This window comes from Sorex fumeus, unplaced genomic scaffold (genome assembly GCF_029834395.1).
Source record: "Sorex fumeus unplaced genomic scaffold, SorFum_2.1 ptg000164l, whole genome shotgun sequence".
NCBI classification, from domain to species: domain Eukaryota; kingdom Metazoa; phylum Chordata; class Mammalia; order Eulipotyphla; family Soricidae; genus Sorex; species Sorex fumeus.
In genome coordinates, this window is record NW_026606221.1 from 782,350 (window position 1) to 802,174 (window position 19,825).

Below are 19,825 nucleotides of genomic sequence, written 5' to 3' on the forward strand. Positions count from 1 at the left end.
GCAGCCGACCGAGGTTTGATCCCCGGCACCTGTGCTGGGCCCCCGAGTCCCGCCAGGAGTGATCCCTGAGCACAGAGCCAGGGGTAAGCCTTGAGCACCGCAGGGTGGACCCTCCCAAGCAAACAAAAATACAAGAGAGAATATAGGAGGGGCTGGGATGAAACTCAGTGGTAGAATACACACCTTGCCTGTGTGGGCTCCAGGTTTGATAGAAATAAATCAATAATAATAATAAAACGCGACAGGGACGAATGGAGACGTTACTGGTGCCCGCTCGAGCAAATTGATGCGTAACGGGATGTCAAGTGATCAAGTGACTTTTACGCAAAAATGCTTATCATAGGTAGTTCATCAAGTTTAACAACTAAAATTGCGGGTTAAATACAGGACACCGAGTGAAGCTTGAATTTCAAGTAAGCAAATTTTAGGTACATATGTCTCAAATAGGGCTGGAGCGATAGCACAGCAGGTAGGGCATTTGCCTTGCACGTGGCTGACCCGGGTTCGATTCCTCCGCCCCTCTCGGAGAACCCGGCAAGCTACCGAGAGTATCTCGCCCGCACGGCAGAGCCTGGCAAGCTCCCCGTGCCGTATTCAATATGCCAAAAACAGTCACAACAAATCTCACAATGGAGACGTTACTGGGCCCGCTCGAGCAAATCGATGAACAACGGGAGGACAGTGTCACAGAATAAAACGGGAGAGAGATGGTGAGGCTTCTCCTTGGAAAAACGGCAGGAAGACAACAGGAGCTTCGTGGGCATGAAAACAGATGCAGGTGGGAAGGATGCCCCTCCCTCCCCCACCACACACACACACACACACACACACACACACACACACACAGAGGTCACAAAGAAATCCGAGTGCTCCTGGGCCCAATGGCTCAGCGTTTGACGCCCAGCAGAGATAAACGGGGATGTGACAGATCACACGTGTTCATGCGTGTCCATGAGGGAGAACAGGGAGCCCATGCAGCTGAGGAACAGGCAGTGAACGGGATCACATGTTGGGGACATGGGGAAAAGCCATCCTTCTCATGCCCCGTCCCCAGGGGACCCTGGAGGTCACACCCACAAACTGCCCCTGAATGCTACTTAAGCATAATGCTACTTAATGGCCACAATCCAGAGACACACACAAAAAAAATCTTGGACCCAGACCCTGATTATCTAAAATTTTAGAATCCCAGGAGCACGTGGTCACATTCACAGCCACACGACACCTTATGCTATTCATAACAAGCAATGCAAAAGAGAGTATGGGGGAGATTGTCTTTCATAGAGGCGGGGGGAGGGTGGGGTGGGGGGAGACTGGGGACCTTGATGGTGGAGAATGTGCCCTGGTGGAAGGATGGGTGGTCGATCATCGTGAGACTGAAACTGAAACAGGAAAGCTTGGTAACTGCATCTCATGGTGGTTGAAAATTAATAATAATAATAATGTAATGAGGTTTACAGACAACCGCTGGACTAGAGCCATTACTGATTGGATTCCACGGGACATCAAAAGATCACGTGGACGCCCACCTATAAGATGGTCAGACTTCTTCGTCAAGACCCTAAATGATCGGTTTGAGGCTCTGCATGTTCCTAAAACGAACAGATACCATTGGGCTACACTAGCACGCAACCGGGATGAATGGAGACGTTACTGGCACCCGCTCGAATAAATCGATGAATAACGGGGATTAAGTGATTAAGTGAATAATAATAATACATAATAAAACGAAACATTCTGAATTTAAAAAGAAAGTAATGTGGAGTTCATGCCAAATTCCATCAGCTTAGCCAATAGCTGAATAGATAACAGTACTTCTATATTATAAAGAAAAAAGAAAGAAAAGAAAGGCCATCAATGTGTTTTTGGTGCACGGATGAAGCACACAGAGGCCCAAAGTCGAGATGCTTCCACTGTGGCCTCCATCAGCTGGTCCCAGAGGGGAAAGGACATCAAGACACATTTGTGCCCTCTAATTGTTGCCAGAGTCTGGCAAGCTACCCATGACGTATTCGATATGCCAAACGCAGTAACAGTTGTCACAATGGAGACGTTACTGGGCCCGCTCGAGCAAATCGATGAACAACGGGAGAACCGTGACCGTGAATTGTTCCCAGGTAGTCCCAGAGTCCGTCATCTTCAAGAACTCAATGGAAAACCCAGGTACGGGCCAGCAGTGATGCCACACGCCAGGCTTCACAGGATAGGGAGGGACCATGAGATGACTCCCACGAATGTCCCCCAGGTACTTACTAAGATCCTTAATGGCCATGATCCCAGAGACACACAAACGAATCTCAGAACTGAGCGGTTCTTGGCAGAGATCTCTCCAGACCCAATTATTCACTGTCACTGTCACTGTCCTCCCGTTGTTCATCGGTTTTCTCGAGCGGGCCTAGTAACGTCTCCATCATGAGACTATGTTGTTACTGTGTTTGGCAGATCGAATACGCCACGGGGAGCTTGCCAGGCTCTGCCGTGTGGGCGAGATACTCTCGGTAGCTGGCCGGGCTCTCCGAGAGGGGCGGAGGAATCGAACTCGGGTCGGTCATGTTGGCTGCGTGCAAGGCAAACGCCCTACCGCTGTGCTATCGCTCCAGCCCCTAATTATTAAAATTTTAGAATTCCAAGACCGCGGGACCGCGAGATGCTACTCATAAACCAGCAATACAAAACAAATTGTATAACGTTGCCTTTTCGGCAGGTCTGAGTGCTGGGGGAAAATTCCAAATACTAATGGTGGGACTGGTGTCGAAATATTGAATGTCATCAAAGTAGAGAGAGAGTCATGTGGAAAGTTTCTGCCACACAGGCAGGGGTAGGGTTGGGATGGGGGGCATATTGGGGGTTTTGGTGGTGGAAGATGTGCATTGGTGGAGGGATGGGTGTTTGATCATTGTATGACCAAGACTCAACCATGAAAGCTTTGTAACTGTTCTCACGGTGATTCAATAAATTAATTTAAAAAAAAAAGACACTTCTGTGTTCCTGACAAAGGCCTTATTTTTCCGAGAGAGAGAGAATATCGCCTTCCCATGTGCTCACTTGCCAAGAGATTTGCTCCCGGGCAAGCGAACCCCACAGAACAGAGGGCTGGACTGGGCCCTTTGACAGGTTTTTAATGAGCAACAGCATTGGGGATCAGGTGTTAGAGTGGGGGGACATTCAGGGTGGACAGAGAAGCTGAGAGAGTCCCTCCCCTGGTTCCACTGTGCTGGTCCTCTGGGGGCCCAGGAAACCGGGGCTGTGTCCACCTCTCAGACCAGCATCCAGTGTAAGCTCCGGCCTGCACCCCGAGACAGAGGCACCCCTACACTCAGCTGTCCTCGGGGAGGCTGGGCTTTCCTTGGCTGGGGTGAGTGTGTGCACAGAAGCTTGGCCCTCTGTTCCGAAGTTCTTTGTGTCAAAGTTCTTGGGTTTACTGCGCAGCGCTGGAAGGTGGGCACCCCAGAAGGCGTTCTTGCAGGCGGTCTTAAAACGTTCTCAAAATGTTCTACATCATTAATTATCGGGGAGATGCAGATCAAAACCACAATGAGGTACCACCTCACACCACAGAGACTGGCCCATATCCACAAGAACAAAAGCAACCGATGCTGGCGTGGATGTGGCGAGAAAGGGACACTCCTTCGCTGTTGGTGGGAATGCCGACTGGTTCAGCCCTTCTGGAAAACAGGATGGACGATTCTCAAAAAATTGGAAATTGAGCTCCCATTTGACCCAGCAATACCACTCCTGGGACTATATCCCAGAGAGGCAAAAATGTATAGTCGAAGAGACATCTGCACTTGTTTGTTCATTGCAGCACTCTTTACAATAGCCAGAAACTGAAAGAAACCTGAATGCCCAAGAACAGATGACTGGTTAAAGAAACTTTGGTACATCTACACAATGGAGTACTATGTAGCTGTTAGAAAGGATGAGGTCATGAAATTTACATACAAGTGGTACAACATGGAAAGTATCATGCTAAGCGAAATGAGTCAGAAAGAGGGGGATAGACATAGAAAGATTGCATTCATCTGGGGGATATAAAGTAACAAAGTATGAAATTAATACCCAAGAATAGCTGAGATCAGCACCAGGAGGATTACTCCATAACTTAGAGGCCAGCCGGGTATCCTAGAGGAAAGGGCAGTTCAGATAGAGAAGGGAGCACCAAATAAAGGATGTTTGGAGGATCCTCCCAGGAGGGGAGATGCATGTCGAAAGTAGACTATGGACTGAACAGGTTTGCCACTCAATGCCTCTTTTGCAGACCACAACACCCAAAAGGAGAGAGAGAACACAGGGGATTGCCCTGCCACAGAGGCAGGGTGAGATGGGAGGGATGGGGGTGGGGGGGACATTATCCATGGTGGTGGAAATGGGCACTGGTGGAGGGATGGGTATTTGATCATTGTATAATCAAAACCCAAGCACAAAAAAATTGTAAATCTACAACTGTACCTCATGGTGTTTCACTAAAAATAAAAAAAAAATTTAAAAAAAAAACGTTCTCATTAGGGATCTGGCCAAACAAGGCCGCGGGCTGCTTGCCAGAGGGTCTGACAAGGTACAGTTTAGACGAAAAAGAATGGAATGTCCCTCCTAACCCCGCTCCGCCTTTGGTGGGTGCTGGGAGAGCCAGAGAGTTAGGACACCGTGTCACCTGCACCTTCTTGACAAAAGGCCGCACCTTCACACTTGGAAGGTTCCAAGCAGTGCAGAGTAAATGCACCTCCCCAAACGGGCTTCCACTCAAGCAAGGTGCTCGCCAAGGGGACTTGTTGGGAGTGACTTGAGCTGCCAAGCTCGGGATGGGGCTGGCGGCTCTTCTCCTAACACTGTTTGCAGGGAAGTGAGACTGTCCCGTTAAGCAGATGGGGTGCTCACCTGGCCGGGAGGGATCCCTGAGCACTGCTGGGAATGGCCTCCCCCAAACCGAAACAACAACAAGGACTGCTGCACGGGACATTCCCGGGAGATCCGACTCCATCCCGTGGCTTCCCGGGAATTGTTTGGTGAGAGGCATCCACCACCCCTTAGGAAGTGGAGACCCCCCGGGAAGGAAATGAGAAAGGCCCCCCACGACCTCCAAGAATGGAATCTGGGGGGCTGGAGCAGGTAGGGCGTTTGCCTTGCACGCACCCGGGTTCGATTCCCAGCATCCCATATGGCACCCCGAGCACCGCCAGGAGAGATTCCTGAGTGCAAAGCCAGGAGTAACCCCTGAGCATCGCTGGGTGTGACCAAAAAAAAAAAAAGACTGGAATCTGGGGTGATGGCCCAGATTGGGGGGGGGGGGGCCTGCGGAATCATCCCGCCTACTCAGCCCACGTCTGATCCTGCAGGTACCCCCTCCACTCTACCTCTTCCCTCTGCCCCACCTCCAGCCCCACTTTCCAAGCATGGGGCCTTGACCTCCTGTTCTAGAATGTTCTTATCGCAGCTCTCTGCATGGCTGGCCCTGTCCTACGGGAGTCGCCTCTGACTGGCCTCCTGGTCCTGCCCCCCATTCACATCAGACATGAGTGTGTCTGGCGGTCCAGCTGGGGCCTCGCTGGCCCTCTCTGTGACACCTCCCGCCCCCACACCTGGGCACTGACCAGGGGGAAAGCACAGTTGCCCTGTGGCATAGTAGAAGTTGCAAAGTGACTCTCTGGGCAGGTTTGCCCTGTTGGCAGTATCACACTTAAACCGGCTTCTGTCACGCTCACTCTTACGACAGCTAAAGCTGCCAGAGATCAGGGAAGCACCTCGCTGTCAACCTCTCGGAATAGTGAACAGAATCTGGAAGAACCACAAAAGACTGACGCAAGAAACCAAGAAGAGGTCGAGAAACGCAGAGGAGAGGCTTGGAGCGATAGCACAGTGAGGAGGGCGTTTACCTTGCACGCGGCCAACACGGGTTCAATTCCCAGCATCCCCGAGGGTCCCCCGAGCAACGCCAGGGGTGATTCCTGAGTGCAGAGCCAGGAGGAACCCCTGAGCATCGCCGGGTGGGACCCAAAAAGCAGGAAAAAAAAAAGAAATGCAAAGAAGCACCCTGGGCCCAGATGGGAGATAGTGGTTTTGGGTTTTTTTTTTTTTTTGTGGGTTGTTTTCTTTTCTTTTCTTTTTTTTAATGTAGAAGTGTTGCTATTAGTTCAACCATTGATTAATTAAGCTGGTTGAACTGGGCATGAACTCCACAGGACCCAGTGTTGTCAAGAGATGGGGCCCAGAGAACAAAAGCCAGATCAGAACTCCAGCCACGTTCCCGTCTACACACAAATGGGTGCAAACTGTCTAGAGAAAGCAAAGGAAATGCCCCCCAGACGGGAACTGTGTCCTGGTGGAGTGCTCAAAGCACTGTGATGTGAGAGGAAGAGTAGAAATGTGGGTCCATAAAATAGAGCCGAGAGGCCCGAGTGATAGCACAGCAGGGAGGGCGTCCGCCTTTCACGCAGCCAACCGGAGTTCAATTCCTGCTATCCCATAGGATCCCCCAAGCACTGCCAGGAGTGATTCCTGAGTGCAGAGCCAGGAGTAACCCCTGAGCATCACTGGGTGGGACCCAAAAAAAACAAACAAAAAAAAAGGCACGCTGTGTTTCTAGTGGCTGGAGGTGACAGGCAGCAGGGGAGGAGGCTGGGGGGTGGCTGGGGGTGGGAGTGGGGGGTCTTAGGCACTTGGGTGGCAGACCAGGCCCAGCAGTAACTGTGCATTTGTACCAGAAACTTGAGCACTACAGAACCCTAGTGCTACAACTATAATAATAATAATAATAATAAAACAGAGCTGAATTTAGCAAAAACCCTTCCGTTTAGAATCCAACCACCCTTTATTTTAATTTTTTCTGGGGTGCTGGGACTGTTGCTCCCAATGGTGCTCATGGTAAAGGTAAAGGTAAAGGCCCTCCCGTTGATCGTCGATTTGCTCGAGCGGGCCCAGTAACGTCTCCATTGGAGACTTTGTTGTTACTGTGTCTGGCATATCGAATACTCTCGGTAGCTTGCCGGGCTCTCCGAGAGGGGCGGAGGAATCGAACTCGGGTCGGCCATGTTGGCCGCTTGTAAGGCAAACGCCCTACCCGCTGTGCTATCGCTCCAGCTGAAACCCCCTGAAATTCTCAGCCCACTGGGCTGGTGGTCCAGGGCCAGGAACTGAGGGTCGCTGATGGGAATATACTGGCGCTGCTTGGGGAACCATGTAATTCTGGGAAGGGGTCTGGGCACCTGTCAGATGTGTCTTCCACCACTGTCACATCTCCTGGACCCTCTGAAGTATTTTTGTTTGTTTTTTTTTTGGGGGGGTCACACCCAGCGATGCATGGGGGTTACTCCTGGGGGTGCTCAGAGGAGACCCTATGGGATGCTGGGATCGAACGCGGGTCGGCCGCGTGCAAGGCAAACGCCCTCCCCGCTGTGCTATCGCTCCAGCCCCCAGCATTTTGTTTTTTTAAAGAAGCTACAGAAGTAAATCAATGGAGAAACTGGGGTGTTTGTAGACACAGTGCTGGGACCTTGGGACATTCTGGTGGGACCAAAGCATCCCACCTGGTACGTCCGCTCCCTGTCTCTGGGTTTGCAGCTCACTCCCAAATCAACTCGAAATGTAAAATCTAAATGAGAAAAAAAAAATTTTGTGTGTGTGTGTCACACCTGGCGATGCTCAGGGTTTCCTCCTCCTGACTCTGCGCTCAGGAATCACTCCTGGCGGAGCTCGGGGGACCCTATGGGATGCCAGGGATCGAACTTGGGTTGGCCGCGTGCAAGGCCAACACCCTCCAAACGGTACTACTGCTCTAGCTCTAAATGAGGAAAATTCTTAAAAAACAACAGCTTGCTTTTGGAAAGGGTCTTCCCCTTCTCCACCCCCCGCCAAACCTCCTCAGTATCTCCCCCCACTGCAGACCCCTCAATGGGCAGACCTCTCAGAGACCCAGCTATGTATCAGGTGAGCCCTGCCTGGCCCCTGGCCTCTGGCTACTGGGCCCTGCCCTGACCCACGCTTCTGACCCCAGCTTAAGCTCCAGAGCAAACATGTTTGGCAGGACAGGGGAAGAGGGTGGAGGAATTTGTTTTCAGAGTTTCCCAGTATCTGCACTCATGCATTCCAATTTTTATTTGCTGTCATTGGCAAATATTTCTGTGATTGGCAAATATTTATTGACACAATGGGGTTGTTAGGACTAACACAACAAACAGGCACTACGCAACCATGACCAGACCAAACTGCCCTTGAAGCTCAAGAGCCTCTGGGTGACAGACCTTCGGGGTGGTGGTGGGGGGAGAGGGGGGGTCTACATTTTCCAAACCCAGATGGCTTTATTTTTTAAATTTTTATATTTTTTTCTTTTTGGGTCACACCTGGCGGTGCACAGGAGTTACTCCTGGCTCATGCATCCAGGAATTACTCCTGGCGGTGCTCGGGGACCTTATGGGATGCTGGGAATCGAACCTGGGTCATCCATGTGCAAGGCAAATGCCCTACCCGCTGTGCTATCGCTCCAGCCTGGCTTCTGATGGGAGCAGAGGTGGGGCAGTCCTCAGGGAAGGGTGAAGGTCGGAGAAGCAGATGGTTAGAGCTTACCGCTTCTCCCTCTTCACTGCGGGGAGCTGGGTAGGGCCTGGGCACCTAGTACCTCTGCGTTTCCAGCTGTACCAACAACGATCAGGGACTGTTGGTGACTTGGTGAAAAATACTCAGGACAGAAGTACAGCCGTTTTTTTGGAAAGATCTCAGTTTTAAACTGCTGGCAGCGATTTCAAAGGAATTTTAAGGTCGGCCAGGACTGAAGTAACCGAGTCTGCAGGGGGTAGAAAGATTAGTGGCCGTGGGCCACAGGCTCTGAATAGTCTTTATCTTATCTGGCTGTCTTTGCTTAGTTACAACAGACAGTGGTATAATTATTTAGCTGAGCAGTACCACCCTGAGCTCTGTAATTAGGTCTTTTCAAGTGATGGGTAATCTGTTTCTGCCCTCATCCATCCACTCTAGCTGTGGCAGAACCTCAAAGCACCAGCACTTAGGACTTTCCTGTCGAGTCACCCCCTTCGTGCTCCACTTCCCCCCTGCAAAAGGAGTTTAGACATAGGGCTGTTCAAACAATCCAAAAAGCAAGGTTAAATTAATCACTCCGCTGAGTTTTCCAGAGGGGCTAGGGAGGTTACCAGCAACCTCACTCCTAAGCCCTGGATTAGCTGAGGCTGGATAAACAGGACCAATGCAAACCCACTGACTCATACACACATGAGAGAGACGACTGTGATGAAAATTAAACTAAAACAAAAGGTGGAGGGTTGGGGAGAGTCTCCCCTTAATGCTGCCATGTGCCTGCCGGTGTCTGGAGGTCCCAGGGAGTTTCCCCTCCCCTGCACTGAGCCTTGAATCCCTGAGCTCGTCAGCATCCAGTCTTTGTTTGTAAAAATCCTAAATGATAGCACAGCGGTAGGGCATCTGCCTTGTGTGCAGCCAGCCCGGCTGAGCCAGGTTCGATTCCTCCGCCCCTCTTGGAGAGTCCGGCAAGCTACCGAGAGGATCTCACCCGCGCTGCAAAGCCTGGCAAGCTCCCCGTGACGTATTCAATATGCCAGACACAGTAACAACAAGTCTCAAAACGGAGACGTTACTGGGCCCGCTCGAGCAAATCGATGAACGACGGGAGGACAGTGTTGGACAGTTGGACGGATATCTGCCTGTATCCCAGGCTGTATCCCAGCGCTAGCAGACAGCTGGCAAGGCCAGAGTTACTGCTGCAACACTAACATCCTCCAAACAATAGCTACTGTGTATTTCCACCCTTGCTGCCTGCTCAAGGGTTGAGCTACACTGATTAGCTTGTCAGCTGCCAGGGCCTGCAGGGGATGTGACCTTATTCTGTTTCCTAAGTAAGACCTACCACTGACTCCATTCTTGGGGAGGGACACCCTCCCTGCCAAAAACCAAAATGCAAGTTCACGATCATTGTATAACTGAAACCCAAGCACAAAATTTGTAAGCCTATAACTGTACCTCATGGTGTTTCACTAATAAAAAAATAATAAAGTGCTTGGCACAGACAAAAAAAAATGCAAGTTCAGAGGACAGTCATGGGATCTACCTCTGTCTGACAGGGACCCCCAGAACTGACCCACACCCACGGAGCCCCTAAGCATGCTTTAAAGCTTACGTTTGGGGTTCTGCATAATTGCACTGGCGGGTTTTTATGGCTCCTAGCAAACTCGTGGGGAGGGGAAAGGCATCGGAGCAAGTTATAGTCCCCCAGGCCCCGGCTGACCTGGGTGCGGGGATTTTTGCTGCAATTGCAAAGTCACTTCCTGTGACTTAAGGTCCTCAGCTCGGGTTGCCTTACCACATCCCCTGTACTGACAGTCTAGAGGAGGGTCTGCACTGATCTGTGCGTCTCCCTGGAGGGGCCGCGAGCCACCTGCCCACCCATGGGGATTCCCCGTCTCGGGGTCTCCTTCCTGCTGCGTTCAGCTTCCGAATTTCCCCTCTCGAACCCCAACTCCTCGGAGGATCAAAGTTTGCGCAAGCGCAAGCCCCAAGCGTTCCAGGGGTGACGTCACTGAGGTTCGGGGCACGTTAGGGAACACGTGAGCTTAGGTAACACCAGGCTGGACACCAGATCCGGCGCAGGACAGCCTGGCCCGGGCCCCGCCCCCGGTGCGCGCCCGCTCGCCCAAGGCGTCCTCCAGGGCCCCGCCCACCGCCCCATTAGCCCCGCCCTCGAGCCCGCCCACACGGCGAAGGCACCTCCCGGGCCCCGCCCACCAGGCCCAGGCTCGGGCGCGCGGGACACAAGCCCCGCCCTCGGCTCCGTCCCGCTGCGTGTGCGCCTATCCGGACGGCGGCCCCGCTTCTGAGCCCGCCTACAGCCAGCTCCTCGTCCCGCCCACATCGACGAAGGCACTTCTTGGCCCCGCCTATCGGGCCCCGCCCCGCGGCGCGCGCGCCTATCCGGACAGCGGCCTGGCTCCTAGCCCCGCCCATACGTGGCTCCTCGCCCCGCCTACACCGGAGGGCCCGGGCCCCGCCCACCAGGCCCAGGCTCGGGCGCGCGAGACACAAGCCCCGCCCTCGGCTCCGCCCCGCTGCGTGTGCGCCTATCCGGACGGCGGTCCCGCTTCTGAGCCCTCCCACAGCCGGCTCCTCGTCCCGCCCACACTTCTTGGCCCCGCCTGTCGGGCCCCGCCCCGTGGCGCGCGCGCCTATCCGAACGGCGGCCTGGCTCCTCGCCCCGCCCATACGCGGCTCCTCGCCCCGCCCACACCGGAGGGCCCGGGCCCCGCCTACCAGGCCCCGCCCCGCGGCGTGCGAGCCTATCAGGACGGCGGCCCCGCCCCGGCCCCGCCCCCAGCCGTGCCCGGCCCCAACCCGGCCTGCGCGTCCCCGGCCCCGCGCCAGACGCCGCCGGCTGCTGACCGTCCCGCCGCGCTGCCCCCTCGCCCCGCGCCCCCGCCGCCGCCGCCGCCGCCGCCATGCCCGGAGGGCTCCTGCTCGGGGACGAGGCGCCCAACTTCGAGGCCAACACGACCGTGGGCCGGATCCGCTTCCACGACTACCTGGGGGACTCGTAAGTGGCCCGCGCCCCTCCCTGCACCGGCCCCCGCGCGCGCCCCGGCCCGGCCTACCTGGACGGGACTGGACCCGGGCCGGCGCGGGCCGGGGGGCGACGCGGTTGTCCCTGCAGCCCCGGGGCGGCGCGGTGCGTCCTCCGTGCCGCCCTGGAGTTTGCCCCCGAGAGGTGGGTCCAGGGCCAGCTGCAGGGCGGCTCGGGGCGTGCAGCGGCCTCCGGGGGGCCCCAGGGACTTGGTGTCCGGCGCGTCCTGCGGGGGCCGGGCTGTGATTTGATCAGAGCTTCGGGCGGGACCAGAACACGCAGTGATGTCGCCTGCTGTGCCTTTGGGCCCAGAGCGTGCAGGGGAGGCGTCCGGAGGTGACCCTGGCCGGACACGTGGGCCGCCCCTTAGGCGTCTTTTGTCTCCCTGCACGTGGCCGGGCCGGGAATCCCAAACGGCTGCTCCCTGGCCAGCCGGGCAGGCCCTGGGGCCTGTGGGCACCGTCAGCAAACTTGCTGCATTTGCAATCGCCCTCGGTTGGTTTATGCCTCTTGATATGCTTTTTCCGCTTCCTGGTGGCCTCGGAGGTGACAGTCTCACATGGGCCGCCTCCCTGCAGGCAGGTGCAGACTGATGGATGAGCCCCCCGGAGCCTGGGCTGTCCTTGTCCTTAAAGCACAGAAAAAGGCCGTTTTTCAGTCCCTGGGCTCCGGGATTAGCGCCTCTTGGTGTCTCTTCGGAGTTTCCATCCAATTTTTTGGGTTCCTCTTTCCTGTGTCCATCACCCACTAAAACGTGAATGTCTTACCGGAAGGGAACGCTGATGCTGTGTGCAGTGAAGACAAAGACCACGATCAGCACGACTCTGGTTAATCCTACTTGGGGGGCGGTGGGGGGGACACAGGAGCCCCTTGTCGCTGGCCTCGGCACCTGTCGTGATTTCATTTCCTGTGTAGCTTCTCGAAGCCACCAATAGGAAGGTGAGGGGATAAGGTGCGTCTGTAACACTCGTGTCCTTGGGGCCGGAGCGACAGATAGCACAGCGGGGAGGGCATTTGCCTTGCATGCGGCCGACCCGGGTTCGATTCCCAGCATCCCATGTGGTGGTCCCCTGAGCAGCACCAGGAGTGCAGAGCCAGGAGCAACCCCAGAGCATTGGTGGGTGTGACCCAAAAAGAAGGAGGAAAAAAATAATACTCATGTCCATTCTCCCCGAAAGCATCTGGACCCTTCCGACCCCCATGGTTCCGTGTCTATCAGAACGTGCCCCCCAAACTCTGCTCTGTTTGGGAATCTCTGAATTCACAGTATCTCTTTTCTGATGCAGGAGCCTAGAAGGAGAAAGACTAAATTATGACTGATCACTCCTGGCCCCCTGACAAATGGCCACACCCCCAGGCCGTGGGTGCGGGCAGAGGAAAAATCTATCTGCTCCCCACAACCTGTTTTCCTGGGGCTACTCTTGGGCCCGCCAGGGTGGCGCCTTCCCCTCAAGAAGGAAACACTTTGTCTTCTGAAATGAGGAAGGAAGGGCATGGGTTAATGTAACCGAATTACTTTCCAAGGCGTGCTCCCGGATTTGTCCTCCTCCCCACAGAGGGAGGCCAGGACCCCACAACTGGAGGCAGCGGAAAATGAGTTCATTGCAGCGGCTCAGCAGAACAGTCTCAACTCCCCGTACGAGACCACCCCCCTCCCCTCCCCGGCCCCCAATTTTCCTAAATCCATTGCCCCTTTATCACACACCCTGTCCTGTCTGTGGACGCCTCCTGTCCTGCGGCCTGGGAGCTGATGGCCAAAAGAGAGGGGCATGAGATGCCCTGACGTCTCTGCTTTGTGCTTGGGGACACTTGGCAGGCTGGCGAGGTCGGCCTGGCTAGTTGGTCATCTGCAGGGCTTAGGCGCGGCCCGCAGCCGTCAGTGATGGGAAACGACACTGAGGAATAAGCGACAAGCTTATTCCTCCTTCCCAGCTGCGAGCTCCTTCTTCCTCTTCCCGGCAGCTGTTCCCAAGAAGGAAAAGCGGCCGTTTTTCGGCTGAAGTGTTGAAAAACGCACGCCTCTGAGCTTGAGTGGCCGGGAGGACCCACAGAGGGGAGGATCTGGAGAGCAGGCTTGGCAAACATCAGGTGACCCGGGCTGGCAGGTTCCCTGGGAAAGGAGGCTGACAAGAGATTTCTGTCTCCTTGCCTAAGCCCGGTGTCAACTTTGATTTTGCATATGAATGGAGGCGGGAAGCTTTTTTAATTCTGGTTACATAATCTGTTGCGTATTGCCATCAGGATTGACTATGGGCCCAGGGCCCGGCAGGCAGGAGCTTCACGGTGGGGCTTTCAGCGGAGTGTGTGTTGAGAACGGGCAGAGAACGGGGTCAGGGCGGCTGACGCATCACGGCGCCACCCCCGAAATGACCTGAAATCCCTTGACAAGGCATCCCGCCCTGAACTGGGCTTTCAACACGGGCTTCTGGTGATGCGGCTCGGGAAACTGAAAGGGCTTTGTGGGCTGGGCCTACAGCTCAGAGGTCACATGCTTGCCTTAGATGTGTGCCGCCCTGGTAGCTTAAAAAAAAAAATGCTCAGGGGGGCATTACTAGAAGCTCAGCCCAAGGGTCTAGGGTGCTGGGGACTGGTGCTCGCGGTGCAGCAAAGGATGCAGTGCCAGGGATCAAGCTGTATGTGCTTGTGCAGCAAAGGATGCAGTGCCAGGGATCAAGCTGTATGTGCTTGGTACCCTACTCTCTGTGCATCCCCTGCTCCTTCATTCATGAACATTCTCTCAAAAGTCTGGGGGTGGGTGGACTAGAGAAATAGGTATTGAGGTTAGGGCACTTGTCTTGCATGCAGCTAATCCTGGCACCACCTGATCCCCCAACACCGCCAAGAGCATCACCCCCTGGACACAGAGCCAGGAGTAGCTGGCACTTACCAAATCACCTCCTCCTCCCCAAAAAGAAAAGTTGCTTTTGATGGTAGGATTCGCGCGTCCCTCGCTGATCCGGAACCTTCGGTCTCCCTTGCAGATGGGGCATTCTCTTCTCCCACCCGCGGGACTTCACCCCCGTGTGCACCACGGAGCTGGGCAGAGCTGCCAAGCTGGCCCCCGAGTTTGCCAAGAGGAACGTGAAGCTGATCGCCCTGTCCATTGACAGCGTGGAAGACCATCTCGCCTGGAGCAAGGTGGGCCCACGCCACTGGCTTCGGGGTTATTGGCCCTGCTCTGAGTCAGATGGGGCTGGTGACCTGCAGATTGCAGGAGTGTCATCCCTCCACGCCCGGCCCAGCCCCGCCTGCCCCTTGGACTTTGCTCTGTAAGGCCGCTGGGCCCGAGGCCCCCTGGGCTCTGAGCTCTGCTGGTCTCTGTGCTGCTCGTGGCGGCCTCTCGTGGCCATGCTGGGGGTCCACGCCATGCCAGGATCAGAGCCAACCCATCAGGGTCATGGGACCCCAAATTTGCGTTTTCCTCCTGTTTGCTCCAAGTTTCATGTTTCTGTTTTCAAGTCTGAGGGCAGTTTTGTAGCAGTTTCATGGGGGTCTGTGGCCTGGGCCATGATTCCGCGCTGTGATGCCTCCCGGGAGCCTGTACTCACGATGGTTGGGCCTCCTAAGGACTGGGGGTCTTGTTCCATCCATCAGTTTCTGTACGTGGACCATGGCGCTCAGAGCAGTAAGGGATGCGGCCTACCAGGAGATGGGATGTGAGAAGGCCCGTGGGCAGGGGCAGTCACTGCCAGCGAGTAAGGGACAAGTGTCTGTCACTTCTTTCTCCGTGAAGTAGCTTGGGGTAGCGTGGTCAGGGCCCGTGGTCAGCACATGGTTAGAGTATGTGGTCAAGGTGGGGTTAGGGAGCATGGTTAGGGTCCGTGGTCAGCTTTGGTTAGGGCATGTGGTTAGGGCATGGTTAGGGCTCCTGGTCAGCACATTGGCTAGGGCATGTCCGAACTGATGGAGCCCCAAGGCTGCTCCTGTGGTGACACGGTCCCATCCCGCATCCCGCCCCTCAGGACATCAACGCTTACAACTGCGACGAGCCCACCGAGAAGTTGCCTTTCCCCATCATTGACGATAAGAACCGGGAGCTGGCCATCCAGCTGGGCATGCTGGACCCGGCGGAGAAGGACGAGAAGGGCATGCCCGTGACCGCGCGTGTGGTGAGTCCTGGGCGCGGGCCCGTCTCTGGTGACAGGTTGTTGCTGCCTTGGTGTCCGGCCGTCCCGCCGCCTCTCTGGAAAGGCCTGGAACAGAGTGCTCGTTTCCACCGTTTCCAAACTGCTCTTAGCGTGGTCATCTGGAGGCGTCTCCGAGAGCTGGACGCTTGCTCTGCTCACAGTGCTTTTCGGTGGAGGGGGCGTGGGGGGGACAAGGCTTGAGTGTGAAGTTGCTGCTGTAACAGGGTCAACCCTGGTGGTGGTCAGGGGTCCCCCTACATCCCTTTTCATAGCTATTGGGATGACCACAGCCTTTGGTGGGCAGCTGGACTGTCCACTGTTGGCCTGCCACCATAACCTCTCCTAGTCTCCCGCTACTCGTCCTGAACTAACCTTTTCCCTGCCCAGAGAAAATTTCCCAAAATAACATCTTACACATTTGGGTGTTTCTCACTGAAATAGCGAGGAGCAAATGGCATTAACACGGAGAGGAAATTTCCCGGAGGACATTGCACTGTGTCCATCTGAGATTGAGGGGGAAGCGGGGTGGGGGGGAGGGCGTGTATTTTTATGTCCACGCTGAGTGCTGGGCTGCCTGCGGAGGCTTCTCCCGACGCCGTCCTCCTCCTCACCGCTCCCCTGGGCTCTGCCTGGCAGGTGTTCGTCTTCGGTCCTGACAAGAAACTGAAGCTCTCCATCCTCTACCCGGCCACCACCGGCAGGAACTTCGATGAGATTCTGCGAGTGGTGGCGTCCCTACAGCTGACCGCCGAGAAGAGGGTGGCCACCCCAGTAGACTGGAAGGTAACGATGTTCAGAGGACCCGGCTCCGGGCTGCGGGGGGCAGGAACTGGGGCAGCGAGCACGTCGGCCCGAGCTGTCTCCCCGCTCTGGTGCAACCAGCTGAGTGCCCAGATCGTGCATGCAGTTCCGTCAGAATGATTCCTTTCCCTGGCAAACGGGCATCATTTTTAAGACCCTCTAACCCTTCCTCAGTGGCAAGTTACCTGTGGCAGATCCTTTGGTTTTGTTTTCCTTTTTGGGTCACACCCAGCGATGCTCAAGGGTTCCTCCTGGCTCTGCACTCAGGAATCACTCCTGGTGGTGCTCGGGGAACCCTATGGGATGCCGGGAATCAAACCCGGGTCGGCCGCGTGCAAGGCCAACACCCTACCTGCTGTGCCATCGCTCCAGCCCCCTGTGGCAGACTCTTAATCAAGCAGTTGAGACACAGCTATCAGGAAGCACCCCCACAGAAACCGTGTAGAATACTCTGGAACACATGCAGTTCCAGCGGGTGCACTGTCCTGTGGCCCCTAGGGACAGCCAGGAACACTCACACCTGTGCTTCAGAGCCACTTCCCTGGGACACTCGGGTCCCTCGCAGGCCCCTGGCCTCACATTCTTCTCGGTGTTCTTCTCCACAGATGGGAGACAGCGTCATGGTCCTTCCGACCATCCCCGAAGAGGAAGCCAAGAAGCTCTTCCCCAAGGGCGTCTTCACCAAAGAGCTGCCCTCGGGCAAGAAGTACCTGCGCTACACGCCGCAGCCCTAGGCCCCGGCTCTGGGTGGGCTCTCCTGGACTCTTGATTCGTGCCTTCACCAGCCTTCCGTCATGTCCCCGCTGCTGGCTCCCTGCCGGGGGTCCCCTCTGCATGGGGTCTGCTCTCGGCAGCGGGGGAAGCCGCGCCGCCCCGGCATACACTCACTCTCGGGACTTTGGGGGTCTTGTTCCCTTTCGCTTTTCTAATCAGATCCTCTCTCCAGCCCCCCCGCCCCGTTGCGGGAGCCACCGTAGTTGAGCTGCTAATGTCCACGTTATTAATCCAAGCCCACGTATTAATTCAGTCCTTCCCGTCGTGGCGTCTGGTCAGCCAGGAGAAGGAAAACTGCACTGTGCTACACCAGCAGATGCGGCCGGGGCTGTGTGTTCTGTGGGGAGGTGGGTCCAAGGGTCTTTCTCTAAAGAAACTGTTTCCGTGAAGTGCCATCGAGGGGGAGAAGACCGCCGAGGCCTCCGTGGCCTGCTGGGAAGGCGTGCCCCGGGTGTGGACAGCCACGCGGGCGGGCGGGGGACAGGAGGATCGAAGACACTGTACTGGTATGCTTTTTTCTGAGCTCGGCTGTTTTGGAGATCCGTAAATAAATCCTTTGGTGAGATTGGAACTGGGCACCCTGTCACCTTTTGCAGAACTCCAGGGAGACCCGCAGTGGAAGGGCCTTTCTGTACCCTGGGTGGCGCCTGGGGGCCAGCTACCCCCACCCCCCCCACACACACACACACTCAGACACAGTCTCCAGGGTATCTACTCACAGTTGATGTCAGTTTAGAGGTGCAGTTAAGTCCTGGCTCACTCCTCGCTACAGTGCAGCTATTCTCCAAGAGAAACTCACCCTGAGATGCGCTCAGATCTCAGTCACTGCTTCCCCTCAGGAGTATCCAGAGTTGCTCTCTGGGCTGGGCTGGAGCTTGGCAGTGGAAAACCAGCCTTGGGCACAATCTCTTGCACCGTATTTTTTTTTTTAAGTTTATTTTCCCTGTTACTTGAAGAGAGAAATTAGCACTTAAAAATAGTGTTTATTAAATGCACTCCAAGGGATCGCAAAGCAATTGAACTTCCACCACTCCAAGGTTCATCTGCCTCCCAGCTTTTGCCTGTCATCTTCCAGAAGATTCTTTCCTGTCTCTCCGTATATGCGTCCGTGTGCTTCTTCCTGGACCAGAGAATCGTATGTTCTTCCCAACTTCGGGTGAGATGGAAAGGAATGAGGATTCTAAATGGAAAACAGGCAGATCCTCACACTCGACTCTGATTTCAAGAGAAAGTGAAAAAGACCCCCCCACACGGCCGTCACCTCAGAAGTGCTGGCCTCCGTCAGCCCTGCTTGAGTGACTAACACTGTGGAGCACAGTTCCACATTTTTTTCAGTGTTAGCTGGGGAGTGGGAGTGAGTTCACTCCGGGAAGTGTTAAGGCTTGAGCAACGGTAGTAAATGTCGCAAGTCAAACGTCGCAGGGAAACTGTGTTAGCTAGGACTGCCCACAGACACTCACAGCTGGGAGCAGGGTTGCAGCTACTCGGGGACGCGTTTTCAGATACCTTACCCGACAGAATTTTTGAGTATCTCAACTTAAGACTTGGCTGGAATCATAGCACAGCAGGGAGGGCACTTGCCTTGCACGCAGCCAACCTGGGTTCAATCCCCAGCACCCTGTATGGTCACCCAAGCACTGCCACTTGGAGCGATAGCACAGCGGTAGGGCGTTTGCCTTGCACGCAGCCAACATGGCCGACCCGAGTTCGATTCCTCCGCCCCTCTCGGAGAGCCTGGCAAGCTACCGAGAGTATCTCGCCCGCACGGCAGAGCCTGGCAAACTCCCTGTGACTTATTCGAGATGCCAGACACAGTAACAACAAAGTCTCCGATGGAGACATTACTGGGCCCGCTTGAGCAAATCGACGATCAACGGGAGGGCCTTTACCTTTACCTGTTTTAATATAAACTTAATATAAAAGATTCCTCCAGGGGCTGGAGAGATAGCACAGCGGGTAGGGCGTTTGCCTTGCACACGACCGACCCGGGTTCAATCCCCAGCATCCCATATGGTCCCCTGAGCACCGCCAGGAGTGACCTGAGTGCAGAGCCAGGAGTCAGCCCTGTGCATCGCCAGGTGTGACCCAAAAGGAAAAAATAAGATTCCTCCATCCCTCTTGGAGAGCCTGGCAAGCTCCCCGTGGCATATTCAAGATGCCAAAAACAGTCACAAGTCTCACAATGGTGACATTACTGGTGCCCGCTCGAGCAAATCGATGAACAACGGGAGGACAGTGCTACGGTGCTACGTTTTTATAAGCTTGTGGGGAGAGTTGGGGGGACCTCCCCAGAAGTGCGTGGGAGACTGCAGTGCCAGGAATTGAACCCGGGGGTCCATGCGTGGGCTCCAGCCCTTTGGTCTCCCCAGTCCTAATCTTCCCGGCCCCAGCACTGGGCCTGACCACTGAACTGCCCGGCCTTCCTAGCCAACTCGGCTCTGGAGGCCTTCGAAAAAATAAAAAGCTTTCTTCTCTACCCTAGTATGACCCTCTGAAAGAACACCCAGAAAAGTCAGTCCTCTGGAGAAAAGCCCCCTGGGCCCGTGATCCTGCC

At 55.4% G+C, this 19,825-nt stretch overlaps 1 protein-coding gene across 1 annotated transcript; it reads left to right on the forward strand.

The window, feature by feature from the left end:
• Nucleotides 1-11,349: 11,349 nt before the first annotated feature.
• On the forward strand, nt 11,350-17,842 carry PRDX6 (peroxiredoxin 6). The gene is made up of 5 exons (XM_056107382.1): nt 11,350-11,542; nt 14,551-14,707; nt 15,532-15,678; nt 16,333-16,479; nt 17,103-17,842. The coding sequence occupies exons 1-5, from the start codon at nt 11,448-11,450 to the stop codon at nt 17,229-17,231; spliced, it is 675 nt and encodes a 224-aa protein (XP_055963357.1). The 5' UTR covers nt 11,350-11,447; the 3' UTR covers nt 17,232-17,842.
• Nucleotides 17,843-19,825: the final 1,983 nt, after the last annotated feature.

Coding starts and splice junctions, on each gene's coding strand:
- PRDX6 (XM_056107382.1), top strand. CDS start 11,448: ATGCCCGGAGGGCTCCTGCTCGGGGACGAGGCGCCCAACTTCGAGGCC. Junction 11,543..14,550: donor CACGACTACCTGGGGGACTC/GTAAGTGGCCCG, acceptor TCTCCCTTGCAG/ATGGGGCATTCTCTTCTCCC. Junction 14,708..15,531: donor ACCATCTCGCCTGGAGCAAG/GTGGGCCCACGC, acceptor CCCGCCCCTCAG/GACATCAACGCTTACAACTG.